Source organism: Carassius carassius, chromosome 5 (genome assembly GCF_963082965.1).
Source record: "Carassius carassius chromosome 5, fCarCar2.1, whole genome shotgun sequence".
NCBI lineage: Eukaryota > Metazoa > Chordata > Actinopteri > Cypriniformes > Cyprinidae > Carassius > Carassius carassius.
The window spans coordinates 15,467,725-15,483,198 of NC_081759.1; the positions used below are offsets into that span (position 1 = coordinate 15,467,725).

General features: G+C 34.0%; 1 protein-coding gene across 2 annotated transcripts in view; it reads right to left on the reverse strand.

The window, feature by feature from the left end:
* LOC132140855 (serine/threonine-protein kinase SIK2-like) overlaps positions 1 to 14,536 on the reverse strand; it is a 31,817-nt gene extending 17,281 nt beyond the window's left edge. Inside the window, exons 1-7 of one of the 2 annotated variants that reach the window (XM_059549883.1) lie at positions 14,165 to 14,536; positions 12,761 to 12,877; positions 11,902 to 11,965; positions 7,733 to 7,894; positions 1,929 to 2,053; positions 1,230 to 1,353; positions 819 to 1,045 (exon numbers count right to left, since the gene is read on the reverse strand). In XM_059549883.1, the coding sequence (XP_059405866.1) occupies positions 819 to 1,045; positions 1,230 to 1,353; positions 1,929 to 2,053; positions 7,733 to 7,894; positions 11,902 to 11,965; positions 12,761 to 12,877; positions 14,165 to 14,302 (957 nt within the window). In that variant the 5' untranslated portion in view covers positions 14,303 to 14,536. Of the gene's footprint in view, positions 1 to 818; positions 1,046 to 1,229; positions 1,354 to 1,928; positions 2,054 to 7,732; positions 7,936 to 11,901; positions 11,966 to 12,760; positions 12,878 to 14,164 lie in introns of those variants that run through there. The other variant, XM_059549884.1, reaches the window with a different exon arrangement.
* Positions 14,537 to 15,474: the final 938 nt, after the last annotated feature.

Consider the following 15,474-nt stretch of genomic DNA (forward strand, 5'->3'; position numbering starts at 1 on the left):
GGCAAATGTCAAATTTCTATCAGTACGTTTGGAAAATATTCTGAAAGGTTGTTCTTTAGAATAATCACATTTGCAAATCAGAGGAGAAATTCTTTTTGGAAACCCAAAGCTCGAACCATTACTGGAGTTTGAAATTGAAGAACTGGCTCACGAGTGTGATTAACACAAGTTTTGTGACAAAACATAAGTAGCAATACTATTGTTTTGGACTAATTATAAATGTTTTCTTGCCTTGTTTATTCCTTATTGTTTTTTTACAAAAAGGTGTAAATACTGTCCAAAATAACATACAGTATACATGTAGCTTTACATTTAGTCATATAGCAGACGCTTTTATCCAAAGCCACTTACAAATGAGGACAAAAGAAGCAATCAAAACCAAAAAAAAGAGCACAAATATGTTAAGTGCTGTGACAATTCAGTTTTTGTAATGCAGTATATGTAGCAAGGTTTTTTTAATAAATAAAAAGAAAACAAGTACATAGAATAGAAAAAGTAGAGAGAACGCTACTGTTAGAGGGTCATTTTTATAATAAAAATAAAACAAGTAGATAGAATAGAAAAATAATAGAGTGTTGCTAAACTACTGTTTGTGTATCTATCTATATATATATGTGTATATATATATATATATATATATATATATATATATATATATATATATATATATATATATATATATATATACACACACACACACATTCTAACTTACATTCTAATTTTACAGTTCTACATCGTGTGTGCAACTTTAATTCAAGTTCAGTTTAGATACAAAAACACAGTTTAAATCCTGGTCAAGTAAAAGCTGATCAACTGACCTCAATAGTCTTCTGTTGGTCGATGCCCAGACTGTGCATGAGTCGGAGCACCTGCTCGATGTGTTCACCCAAGCCTGATTTGCTCTCACATGGCAGACCCTGTCTATACAGCACGGGCCGCTGGGACGGGACCTCCTGCACCATCCAGCGATGCTCTTTGATCTGACTCAGAGACAAACGCTTGGCTGGATCTAGAACCAACATCTTCCTGATCAGGTGCTCACAGTCTGAAAGAGGATATAGGGAATGCAATGAGCTCAAAAGACAAAGACATTTCCTTCTGGAACTAGTATCATTATTTCTCAAAATCTGATTACATACATGTAACCCTTGGCACTGTTCACTGTTTATTCATGACAACTTAAAGGATGCATGAACAGTCATATAATTGTGTTACTTTGACCTCCTCACCCTCACTCATGAAGTAGGGGATGCGGAAACGGCCCTCCAGGACCCTCTGTCTGAGGACAGGAAGGCTAGGACCATCAAATGGAAGAGCACCACACACTAACACGTACAAAACCACCCCCATACTCTGCATGACACACACATACACAGAAAATCAATACATAAATATCAAAGTCTGCCTTGGAACTAGCATAAAGGACCACCCACACAAAATACAGGAAATAATAATTATGTATTCAATCAATCTAATTACCATTCGTTGTTGACGCAATTGTCTGTTCTGATTATACAGAGAGGACATGAATCAACAAAATGGCAAGAATTTTGCCAGCTGCCTACAGTCTATATTAGTTTAATGCCATGAGGTCATATCATGCTTTTGTGAACATAGTTTCAATAGTCAATCAATCAATCAATCAATCTATCTATCTATCTATCTATCTATCTATCTATCTATCTATCTATCTATCTATCTATCTATCTATCTATCTATCTATCTATCTATCTATCTATCTATCTATCTATCTATCTATCTATGTGTTTTCCAATTTTATAATACAGTTTACATTGTACTGTAACATTGTAAATACCATTGTACATGAATATGGTATTTTAAAATAGTATTGTATTAGCACAACACAAGTAGTATGGTATCTATAAAATATTACTATAATATTGCCATCTGATACAGTCCAAGCTTACCCAGATGTCCAGTTGCGGACCGTCATACTGTTGTCCCTCAAAGACCTCTGGAGCCGCATATGGGGGGCTCCCACACCAAGTGGCCAGGGGTTCCCCAGGGCGAAAGAAGTTTCCAAAGCCAAAATCTACAGCAGATATGAATAAAAAGTCAATGTCAGCACTCACATTAGCGTATACATCCTGCTTGGCATTTGTGGGCAAAAAAAGGTAAAATCCTTGAATTTTCCAAATTTTCCTTGAGAAAAACTCGGGCTCTTTCCCATGCATAAGCTGCTCTGGGGTGTGTTTGCCCTACAAAGACAATAACTCGCTGCTTAATCACTGTACAATGCATTATTAAAGAGATAGCAAGCAAGCCTAGCTACTAATGACTGTTTTTCAAAACCAACATGGTTGCACTTCTATTGTTTGAACCAGATTTATTCACCAATATAGGTTGTTAATGACATCACACACAGATATAATTAAGTAATATCTTCTGATCTCAATAGATTAAAGACTGCAATTAATATCAGATTATCATGAACAACAGAAAGGTGTTAATTTTTTCTAAATGACTATAACATGGTTAATTTAGTAAGCACATTTCTAAACAACATAATTTGAGATCCTGCTGTATTGAACATGGCATCTGAGTACTACTTCACTATTTTTGTTCCCCACTGTGTTGCTTTTTTTGATGATTGATTCATAGCGGCTTCCCTCTCATGCCATACTCCAGAGTTCCCTTAAGCATTTATGCACATGCGCACTCTTCAAAAATGTGCTGATCAATGCAAATCTACGCAAGTTTTACAAACAATAAACTATGCTTCTAACCACAGGTTGAGAGCTGTTTGTTCCAGAATATGGTTTCAGGAAACATGTAACTATATTGCTAATGGATCTTGCCACCATACTTGGCTAATGTTGCTTTTGGTAGATGAAACCTTGGTTGGTTTGGGATGCAACAATTATGCAACAAAATGTAATATTTGGTGTTAGGGGATTCTTCAAATCCCTAGCAAGTAATAGTGTTATGCATCCAATATCAAAGCTAATTACATTAAATCTTACAGATCTGGTCATTGGTGCAATATATGACAAGTTAATTGAACATAATCTGCCCAGATGGCTAAATGGATTCCTGGCTATGTGTCAGCTCATAGGCAAAAAATCTTTAGTGAATCAGCAACAAGAGAAAATGAATGTAATGTGACAGGACTGGATGGTGTGATGGCGCTGAAGCAGGTGGTACTGACTGACTGACCACACACAGACTCTGGGAGGGTCTGCGTCTACTCATACAGAACCAGCGGTGATGCATTTTCCCTGATCTTTACTCTTGGCAGATAATGGACAGGTTGAATTGTGTAATCCATGTAATTTAAAGATTAATTGATGTACTTCACTACTGACTGATGTAAATTAATGATTGCATGGAGGCGGGAAGAATTAACTCATAGGCTGTCTGCTGTGAGGGCAAACATAAAACAGGATATTATGTTTTATGTCCATGAGCAGGTAATACAGGAATCCTATTCTAAAAGTAAAAACAATAATAACCTTGATTAGTTTGAGACTGATTAAACTGTTTAACATTTTTTTTGGAGAATAAGTCATACTGGGTAGACAAAAGAAAAAAAACCCCCAGAAAAGTCAGTGTATCAGTGTATATCGCATTTTATTATTACATTCAGTATGTAAAAACAGTAAATAAAACATTTACACACTTATAAGTATTTTAGTTTCCGTAAATCTTTTACAATTTATGGTATTTAGAACAAGAATGCAAAATATAAGTATAAAACAAACATAAATTAAAGTGGAATTCATTATAAATGACGTTTATTATAAATGTCAAGCATTAAAAAAGTTATTTAAAGTGCAATTGGAGCTACCGATGTGTGGGAAATGTGTTGAACAAATAAACACGGGTTCGCTTACTTCTCTTATTTAGCACAAATTAAAATATGTGTGCTTTGCGCATGTTTTGATATTAATATATTGATATTTTCTTTAAGGCAAGTTAGTTCCCTCGGTGGCCTTCTTGGTGTCACTCCCAGGCAGGCATTTTCAATGTAGCTAATAGTAACGTGAGGGGAGAAACTGAGATTTCTGAAACTCAAATTAGCTGCTTCATATGATGATTCATTGTTTCGAAGTGCTGAAACACCACATGCTGGCATCACCTACTGGCCAAAATGGTGCAGAAATCCCTTTTATTTTTTCAAACCAACTGCAAATGTTATGTTAAGTATAGGGCTAATCTATTAACGGCAACCAACAAATCATTACCCTATTAGCGTATATATTGTCAGTAGCAAGTTCCTGTACTTGCTAGGCAGAAGGAGCAGCAGCAATAATTTACAACAACAGCAATAACCAACATAACACCATCGTCTCTTCTTCTTCACTATTTACCAGTGTTGGGGTAATGCGAGTTACGTTATCAGATTACTTTGTTTCAAGTAACTAGTAAAGTAATGCATTACTTTTTCTTTTCCAAGAAAATATCTGAGTTACTTTTTCAAAAAAGTAAAGCTAATTACTTTGTTTTCCCATTTATTCACTGACAATGTCTCCTGTCCCATATTGGGAGAAATCGTAAGTACAAAGGCGTTATGTGCGTTGTGTGAACATGATGTAGTTCTTGACTAAATGTGAATGTGCAATTCATCCCAGTCGAAAAAACAAACAAAACAGATTTAATATACATGTATTAAAAATGTATTAAAACAGGGAAATGCAAACTCAGAATATGATGCAAACCTGCAATAATTAAATATGTTAAATAACACGAATCTATCTAATCCCATTTTATTAACTAATGTCTTTGCTGCTGACCTTTGATGATCCAGTTCAACTATACTAATAAGCAAAAATGACTTTAGATGAACTAAAAATTGTGCTTCATTGTATTTGTATTTTTTATACCTTTATACCATTGTAGATTTACCTTCTTCTCCTGCGTTCTACGCAAATTTACTTTTCCTTCAGCCTGAGGTTTATTCATTACACTTTTTGGTGTGAAAGGCCTTTTACATTTGCTATGAATAGAACTTCTTATATTAAAAACAATCAGGCTCATATTTCAAAAGTAATGTAACGCATTACTTTCCATAAAAAGTAACTAAGTAACATCATTAGTTACTTTTTTAGGGAGTAAAAGATTGTTTGCTTCACAAAAATGGCAAATTTGATTGGTCAGATCGCCTGTAAGTCAAACTCCCTGCGAAGGGTCAATTATATTAGCAATGAAATCTGTCAATTACATTAGCAATAAAATTTGACAATTGCATTAGCAATAAAATCTGCCAATCATGGTATCATAAATGTTGGTGCTTTACAGTAGCTCAAATTCAGGCTGTCTTCAATGACAGGCAGCCAGCACTGCTATAACTAATGTAATATATACATTTTTAATAGAAGATATAAGTCTTCTATTTTTCAAGAGCAACAGGCCCCAGAAATCTCAATCTCAATTTTTGCCAAGATAGCAAAGTCTCTGAACTATGACCTATTTGAGGTTTCTCATTAACTTCCCGGACCAAATGATCTGAGCTATGTTCCTTACATTCATTTTATATTTCTACTCTTAGTCTAGTCGATGATTGTCTCAGTTTAACTGTTGGAAGGACATCAGAGAAGTTGTTACAACAATGAAACATAACTGTGAACTCTAGTAACATCTGCAGCCAAATTTCCAACTGAAAACCTTTTTAGAAATAACTGAAAGAAGGAGGTGTTTCTTAAAAAGCCTCTACTCTGATGGCAAGCGCCTCACATCTGTTATCTGTGTGCATGAGTGACACAATGGCAACGCCCTATAATGCATTTTCAGTGTCTCTCTTTCAGCTTTGTATGACATAAATATAGACAAATGGTCTGGCACAAGGCTCAGTTCTCTGCAGTGACTGGTACTTATAGAGCACAGCATGTTAGAAGCCTCTCTGTTATCCTCCATCCCTCCAGTGTCTTTTGTACCGCAGTCATTACTTTAAATCACACTATGATTACATGCTTGAAAATGAAAAAAAAACAAACTGGACTGTTTGCATCGCAAGATGTCTAGATATCTGTCTAGATATCTGTCTAGATCTGGGAATTTAGGTGACAATGATGATAGCAAGCAAGGTGGCTTTTTTATTGCAGATGTAATACCAATAATTGATGTAAATATAATACTGGTATAATACTGGTAAACTGTAAATGCCCATTTTTCTTTGGACATCTCAAGTCTGTCAGTAGGTTTTAGAGGTCACACTTTTGTCAGTTGGTCAATCATTCATGGTTAATGGGTGATAAATATAATTAAATGGCTAACTATTGGCAATTTAATCATTTGGTCGATATACTGTATATCTTTCACTAGTATACATCAGGTTTCCTCAGATAGTCAAAATATCTAATAGTGATCACAAAACTAATATATAACATAATAGATTTATTTCCCAAGGCAAGTTCACCATTGGCACGCAGCATAAAAACAGTTATGTTAACAGTGTGCTGGATAAACTGCATGAGTTCATTCTAACTTAGGTGTACGTCTGTGTTTGAGGAATGAACTAAAATGCACTGATATCACTGAGTAAATATACATTTCCCTGATAGTCTTTGGCTACTGTGAGAAAAAGGTCTGATTTTACTTCTGGAATGTACAAGAGCCAGTGAGGAAAGGGCAATGACACCTTTTATATTAAGATAAAGCCGAACATTCAGTTTTAAGCACAAATAATATAAATGTGAAAGCATAAAATTAAAAAAATAATTAATAAAACATGTCACATGGCTATCATGGTTATTATAACTAAAACAAAAACTTTTTAAAAAGTTCACTGAAATAAAACATTAAAAATATAATAAAATAAAATATAAAAAGACTTTAAACTTATTTGATTTCAGCTACTTGATTTCCAGCTACTTTACCTTGATGTAAAAAGTATACAGCTAAAACATTTTATTAATGAAATAAACATTAATAAAAACTATACAGACATTAAAATATTTTTTTTCAACTTTACAATAAGTTAAGTTTACATTAGTTAATGTCAGTAAATGCATTGATTAATATTAACTAACAATAAGAAATACATTTTTTTATGGTATTTATTCATCTTTGTTTACTTTAATAAAAATATAACTGTTCATTGTTTGTTCATATTAGCCACATTCTATAATGTAATTAAAAAATATTAACAAATGCTACATTTCAATTATACTACAATAACATCAGGTACTATACACACACACACACACACACACACACACACACACACACACACACACACACACACACACACACACACACACACACTCAGACAGAGATAAAATAATATAGATATATAATAAGTAATAGATCCAACATCATTCTTTTTGCTCCAATCTAACTTTAGGCAAATTCTCAAGTTGGACTCTATTCGCTTAATCATTGCTAATGTTCACCCTTGAAATTCAAGGTAAAAGTTGAAAAGTGCTATTTCTGTGCCACTAGCTGTTTTCTACCCAAACACTCCCACACCACAGCTAAACAGCTTATTACAGATAGTCCCGCCCCAAACTCACGCTATTGGTTGAGCCATAAGTTGACATTTCAGACTGCTCAAATAAACAGCAGTGTTTTGACAGGGTCACATAGCTTACACGCCTCTAGAAGATGAAGTTGTTGTTTCTGCATGTTAAATTGGGATAGAGGAGAGAATTTTGACAAACAACAAGTTTAAAGCCTCTTGGTGTCACTGACGCTTTCTTATAAGCTGTCTACTACAAGCACCATGTTTTTCACTCAGCTTTTCTTTCACAAGAAGGAAAGGTACATCTCTTACCTGCTATCTTCATATTCATGTGAGCATCCAGTAACAAGTTTTCAGCCTTCAGGTCTCTGTGAACAATATTGCGTTCGTGGCAGTACTCCACCGCTGAGAGGATCTGCCAGAACTTCCTCCTTGCATCCATTTCGCTGAGCCGCCCGCGGCTGGCCAGGTAGTCTGTGTTGCCAGACAGGGATCAGGTGTTATTGGGTCGTCATCTGCACATCCAGGCAACATGTCACAGTCATGAATTTTTCATGAAAATGGTATGCATATTGTGACAATGAGCTGGGAAACATATGTTTAACAGTGCTGCTCATAGACGTCCTGATTAAATACTACGTTGGACAATGTTGTCAATATAAAAAAGCAAACAAAATCTGTTAAACATGGTTTATTTATTTCCATTTTAAGAAAACCTTTTACAAGTTTGTAGATATACAGTACTGTTAAAAAGTTTAGGGTTGGTAGGATTTGTTAATACTTTTGAATGAAATTCTCTTAGTCTGCATTTATTTGATCAAAATTAGTAACACTGTATTATTGTAAAATATTTTCAAAATTAGAATTTATTTCTATTTTAATATTTTAAAATGTAATTTATTCATGTGATGCAAAAGGTGAATATTTAGCAGTCATTGCTACTGTTTTAAGTGTGACATGATCCTTTAGAAATAATTCTAATGTGCTGATTTGAAATAGATCTCATTATCAGTGCTGAATACAGTTGTGGTGCCTAATGTTTTTGTGGAAACTGGGACAGCTTCTGAAATATTAATTTTTAGATTTATTAGATTTTATGAAAAAAAAAGAAAGAAATAGAAGTCTATTCATGTCAATTTGTATTTTTTATGAATTAATAAAACAAGACTACTTTATTTTAAATTTGCTTTTGTCCTTTTTATTATTTTTTTTAAACATTTCTATTTAGAATTTATTTTTATTTCAGTTTTAATAAATTTAGAGAGACACTGCCACTCTGAGAGGCTCTTTTTATACCCAATCATGTTGCCAATTGACCTAATAAGTTGCCAATTGGTCCTCCAGCTGTTCCTTATATGTACGTTTAACTTTTCCGGCCTCTTATTGCTACCTGTCCCAACTTTTTTTGGAATGTGTAGCTCTCATGAAATCCAAAATGAGACAATATTTGGCATGACATTTCAAAATGTCTCACTTTCAACATTTGATATGTTATCTATATTCTATTGTGAATAAAATGTAAGTTTATGAGAATGGTAAATTATTTTATTCCTTTTTTACTCACAATTTGTACAGTGTCCCAACTTTTTTGGAATCGGGTTTGTAAAAATATAACAGGAAATATAATTCCTGAAGATAAGACTCCTTTAAAACCACATTATTTTCTCATGTCCTCTTTCATACATACAAAGCAGTTGTTTGCTTAATAACTTTTGCCATGTCAGACTGATGTAAATATGCAACTACCAGCTTTTCATGAATTTCAAATCCAGCAAAAACAACCTGAAGCTAGCAGCATATATTCATTCTCTACAAAAATTAAAGGCCAACCTGTCATCCACAGCCGACCACACATTCAAAACAGGACCTGACTGTCAGCCATGTCTACTTCAGATGCGAGCCAAGCACTGATAAAACAGCAGTCCTCTGAGTTAATCATTTGACAAGGGCATGGAGATGCCACTTGCTTATGTACAGTATGCATGTGTGCGTCATAAGGCCCATGTGTTAGGGACATGTAGGAAACTTCAAAGGAAGTGCTGTTCATGCGAATGAGAGGATGGTATGATATTGAGTTGACAGATGGCTTCACATCCCTATGGACAGACTATATGACAATGCATCATTTGCAGGTAGTATAAGGCAACTGGACATCTAATCTGTATCATGACGATGCAACAAAAATGGAACTTCTCCCCAAAATCCAGAACAGAGCAAAAAATATCTATATAACTATATATACAGTATATATATATAAAAAAAATACAAAAATAATGGTGAGCTGATCTACCATTAAAAAGCTTTAGACATGTGAAAGTAAATAGGAGACTGACAAAAGTTCAATAAAAAATTACAATCACTTTATTGGATGATTCAGTTAATAGCTACACTTCTGTAGAATTGTATGTAAAGAGAATTGTGACATGGAGCTTGTTGGTCATCAACCTCCTCTCAGGTACAAACTATCAACAGCAGCAGATATAAAAAGATCAACTGCAAGACACTCCATGTGCAGAAAAATAATAACATGCTTGTAATTGAAGGAAACATTTTCTGTGTGGAACCAATCTTGTGTTAAGAATTGGACAGCAGTTCTAAACTTCACTTTGTCATTGTCATAAATGAATGTCTAGATAATAAGCATTCAATACATGTTTTCAATTCGCTTAAAGACAAACCATGTTCAGATTCATCAGTCCAACCATTTCTAAACATTTTCTTTATAAAACAGCAGTGTACCAAAGACAGATGTAACCAATCACAAACATGTAACCAATCTTGTCATATTGCGAGTTTGGGCTTTTCATATCATTAGCATTTCTACCTACAGTACACTTTATATTAGGTGATTAAGGAACACATATTCGCTATTAACCAAGAGTTTTCCAACAAAAAATCCTAATTTGCTGCATATTAATAGTTAGTAAGGTAGTTGTTATGTTTAGTTATGTGGTAGGTTTAAGGGATCTAAAATAGTCTTGCATAAGGCATTAATATGTGCTTTATTAGTACTAATAAACAGCCAATATGCATGCTAATAATCATCTTGTTAATAGTGAGAATTGGTCCTTTTACCGGTGTTGTAGTTAAGTCTAAAATAAAAATAAAAAAATTGTTGATGTTGAATTGCAAAATACTTTTGCTGCTATTTAGGTGAGATATAGTTAATGTTAAGGAAAGGTTTGGTGGTATGGCATCTTGCTAGAGTTTGTTGTTGTTTCTAAATTATGTTACTTGTTACCTGTCTGTTAGAACAAAATACACATACAGTAAGCAGTTTTTGTAGCATGATATCAATTTTGTTGTTGTTGCTTCATTAAAAATGTGTAATACATTTAAAAGAAATGTTTTTTTAATTGTATAGTATATAAATATACACACACACACACACACACACACACACACACACACACACACACAATGCAAGGACATGTGCACAAAAAGTGAATCAAATGATTGTACCAAATGATTAATTTAATTAATTTAATTTAAATGTCAGTACACAGTAGATATAAAGTGGGTCCCTTAAGTTAACTGAGTGAAAGTTGAGCTGTTGTTAATGAGGTAAAACAATTAATTTCAAGCCATATAAATATGTACATGAAGAAAAAAAAGTTTTAATACGTCATTTTGATTACCAAATATAAGTTTTAAATTAAGGGATCAAATTAGTGACTGTAAGGGGACTTTAAAAACTGTCAGGCCTACTTATTCTGCTTCCTGAATATGCACAGTTATATGGTTAGTTACATATTATGCACCTACAGTCTATGACCTTATGAGAACAGATATCGTGACCCACAAGTTGACAACTGCTGGGAAACAGTATTCAACATAGTGAGATCTCTCGCATACTGTACATTTTGGCAAATGTAATATTCCATATTCACATACAAGCATACTGTACACGGCAGAAAGAGTAGGCTGACATATCTGCACTAAGAACACAGCACACATGCCGCCAAATACAAGCATTATGTTAAGACAACAACTGAAAATGTACCAGCAAAGTCACAAGGATGTGTCTGTAAATTATTATCTTTTTTGGCAGCGGCTGTCATATCATATTCTCTCGCTTGGTTTATCAAAGGCAACCTTTTGCCCCTTAATGAGGCTATAAATCTCATTCACTGTCTTTCAAGTATGACGGTAGCGTTACTGCATGGGGCTGTTATGGGTGAGATGATTGTTTCTTTGGTCACGTAGCTCTCATCTAAACCACCAGGACCTTTTTTCCATTACAGGTGACACCGCTAATCATCACAGCACAAAAAATAGCATGTGCTCAGCTCATCCATTAGGCTTTAAGTGAGTGAATCAGTGTACAGATGGATGATATATGCAGAAATGTGGTATGACCAATGATCTCAATCCAATGCAGGCATGTATGCACTGCACACGCAATACATAACAGCTTGGGGTGTATGGATAAGAATGAAATGAACTTTTGTTTGCACATGTATTGAAATGGATGCACTCACCAAATATCTCTCCATTCTTGGCATATTCTGTGACTAGATAGAGCATGTTTTTGGTCTCCATGACCTATTGAAAGAGAAGAAACGTAATTATTATTCATTGCATGATTATGGGATGATTATTGCAATGCAATTGATACCACAAATCACAAACACCACAAGAGCACAAGAGAATGACAGCATTTTTACCTGTCACAAGTGTTCACACTTGGCTTCAAGTGAGAAAACAATGCTACATCATTTTTTGTGTGAGCCAAAGGAGATGACAAGTGATTCACACTTAGTTAATACTATGTTATAGATATCATTTTAGAAGCATAGGTGTAATATTTCTATATATATTATTTAAAACATATAGTAATAATAATAATTATATATATATATATATATATATATATATATATATATATATATATATATATATATATATATATATATATATATATATATATATATATATATAATTAATAAATTCCCCAGTTGGCTTGCCAAAGGAACAGTGAGCAGTTTTTTGAAAGCTCTATGTATAATGTCTTAAACCAGACAGACAGATCACAATATGAGCACTGCCTCTGGTAAGTCATAACCTGACTGCTGCTGCTGTATTTGTGTTGTATAACAGCACAGGTCAGGCAGCTGTTGATACTTTCAGCATCCAGGCCCAGAGTGACCCAAAAATCTTACATAACATAACAAGACTAACCCTATAAAGCACCCTGATGAAACTCCTGGATTCAACAGTAGTCTCATGGGATAAATGATAATACAGGTGGCAAATCAAACTGCTTGTCTGGGCAGCTGATGGATTATCACAAATGTATTATAAATAGACACAATACCCACATTAATGATTGTGATTTACCTGGTAAAGCTTGATGATGTGAGGATGGTCCAGCAACTTCATGATTTCCACTTCCCTGTAGATCTTCTCCAGGTTCACTGCATCTAACTGGGTCTTGTCTATGATCTTAATAGCCACCTGCAATTCAGCAAAAATGTAATGTTAGTTGCACTGAGCTTTTGTTATTCATTATTTACAGTTCACAGACTGCTTCCTTTCTCACGTCTTACTTTACAGCACCTTTTAAAATTATGCAACTGCAAATGTTCATACAGCTGTTTCACTTTTGCCTCTAAGTTCTAAATGGTGGGAAGCTCATAACTTGTTTGGTTTTATCTGAATTGATCTTGACTGCAGCTCTTAGTCATTCTAGAACTCAAGTTCAGAGAGTAAACAGGCCTTTTTCATGGCACAACAACAGAGACAGAGAAACAAAGGGCAGATCCAGCTGTGCCTGTTATTTAAATAAAATAAACATTATGCAATGCACAATTTAAGTACTTCATCTAGATAAACAACAATCTGAACGTGTAAAATGTTTTTCCACTTATAATTTGTCACTGTGTCCTAGATATCAAAGGTCAGTGTTGTTTGTTTTGTTTTGATCTATTAAGCTATTCAAAAATATATTAAAAAAGCAATTCCTATAAAACATGAAAAAACATTTTCTGTGAGGAACATGTTTCTTTTTGATTTTTTAAATTAAAATATAAGTCTTAAAAATGTTTCAAAGTTAAATTTAAAAATCTCATTAAAATGATTAAACATGTTATCATAAGTAGTTTGGCAGTGAAGAAATTAAATTTTAAAATATTAATATTATTAATAATCAAATTTCTGCATGGCAAGTCAAAGTCAGTATGGTGACACCAACATGAAGAAACCCATAATTTCATGTAACAAAAAATCAGTATTTTTTTTCTTTTAAATTTCACATAAAGTATTTTGACTTTCAAGTCACATTTTGTCCAACTCAAATAGAGTAACCCCAAGAAATCAAAATAAAATAATAATAAAAAATAGAATTAGGGCCTATATATATGTAGATATTACATATTATATATGAACTAAAACATTTTACTGAGTAACTGAGTATTTTATATTTTATTTTATAATTTTTATTTGATAGTTACACCACCTGACATTGTAAAAGTCATTACATTTCTTCTTTGAACAAAACTGTTTAAATGCTTTTAAAAAAATGTATGAATTAACTGTGAATACAAATATAACATTACAATAGCAGAACTTAGCACATATTCGTCAGACTTAAATACAACTTCCAAATATTTAGGCTTAACATTTTCTGTAGATTAGATTAATCTCCTTCAAGCGAAAATTATTTTTTTTATTGCACAAACACATGTAAATTGAATACACTATTGTGTGAGTGAGCGTGTGTGCGTGTGAGTCTGTGTAACTCACCTCAGATTTCGTGATTCGATGTCTCGCCAGCTTCACAACTGCAAAATTGCCTTTTCCCAGCGTGCGCTCAATATCATAAAATCCCACGCGAACCGGAGCTCGCTGCGACGGCTTTTGGTCCTGAGCGGCCATGACCATAGTTTTCTAGTGAACTACTGGATAAAGAGGTGTGTGGATGATTTGGCCACCTTCACCTGCTCATACAAAGCAATTCAAGTGGCAGGTATGATTTTGTATCTAATGCCAAAAGTCAAATGCAAATGGGGCATATGGGTGCCAAGGGCTCCTGCACATGTCTTCGTTTCCAGATAAGGGCTCTACATGACTGTAATGAGAGCGCATACCAATCTGATGCTCGGCATGAGGAATGATGTTCTGGCGCTCGACATGCATTGACGTCAGTGCTGAAGGGATTGTATAAAGGGGCGGATCTCACAAAGCGGCTTCAACCAACGTTCGCGACCAGAATGTCACCAAGACAACCTTATCCACTACGTACGTCAATCAGTGGCTATTGCAATCTCTACAAACACTTTCAACTCTATTGCTTACATCTGACCTTCGAAAACCCAAATGCATTTCATTGTTTAGAAAAGATCCTGCACGCGACACCGTACCACAAGTAAATATAAGTGATGTGACGGATTTTTATGCATTTGTGCTTGCATGCATTTTTCATAGACGACTGATTTTGCTTAATGCGTGAAAAAGAAAAGAAAACAGGCATAACGTTATAAAGCGGGAGCTCTGTCCGTGCTTGAAGTACAGCTGACATCATTGCATGCACGTTTTGAATTTATTTATTTATTTTTGTGTTTATTTAACACCGCAGCGTAGAAAAGGAACCCAGATATACAGATATGCATATATCGATAATATTGTGTCTATTATGCATACCAAATGGCTTTGCAGTATTTTAGAATAACAACTTTGATTACACATTAAATATTGCTATTTAAAGTGAATATATATATATATATATATATATATATATATATATATATTTTTTTTTTTTTTTATTTAAACTAAATATATGTTTTAAAATGCGTATTATTTTGTATTTTATTAACATATTATTTTGTACATTTAAACATCTGTAGATCTGCACATCTACGCTCCCAGTGCTCTGAGCATGTTGTCAGAGAGCGACCTCTGCTGTCAAAAACGCTTACTGCTGTACTGCGTACATAACTATAGATGGTGATGACGAAATATGGAAGCAAAATGTTTAGTGTCAATTTCATTCATTTTTTTGTTTAAGGCTTCATATCACTGCATTCACATTCCGATATTTGTATATAAGAAACTTG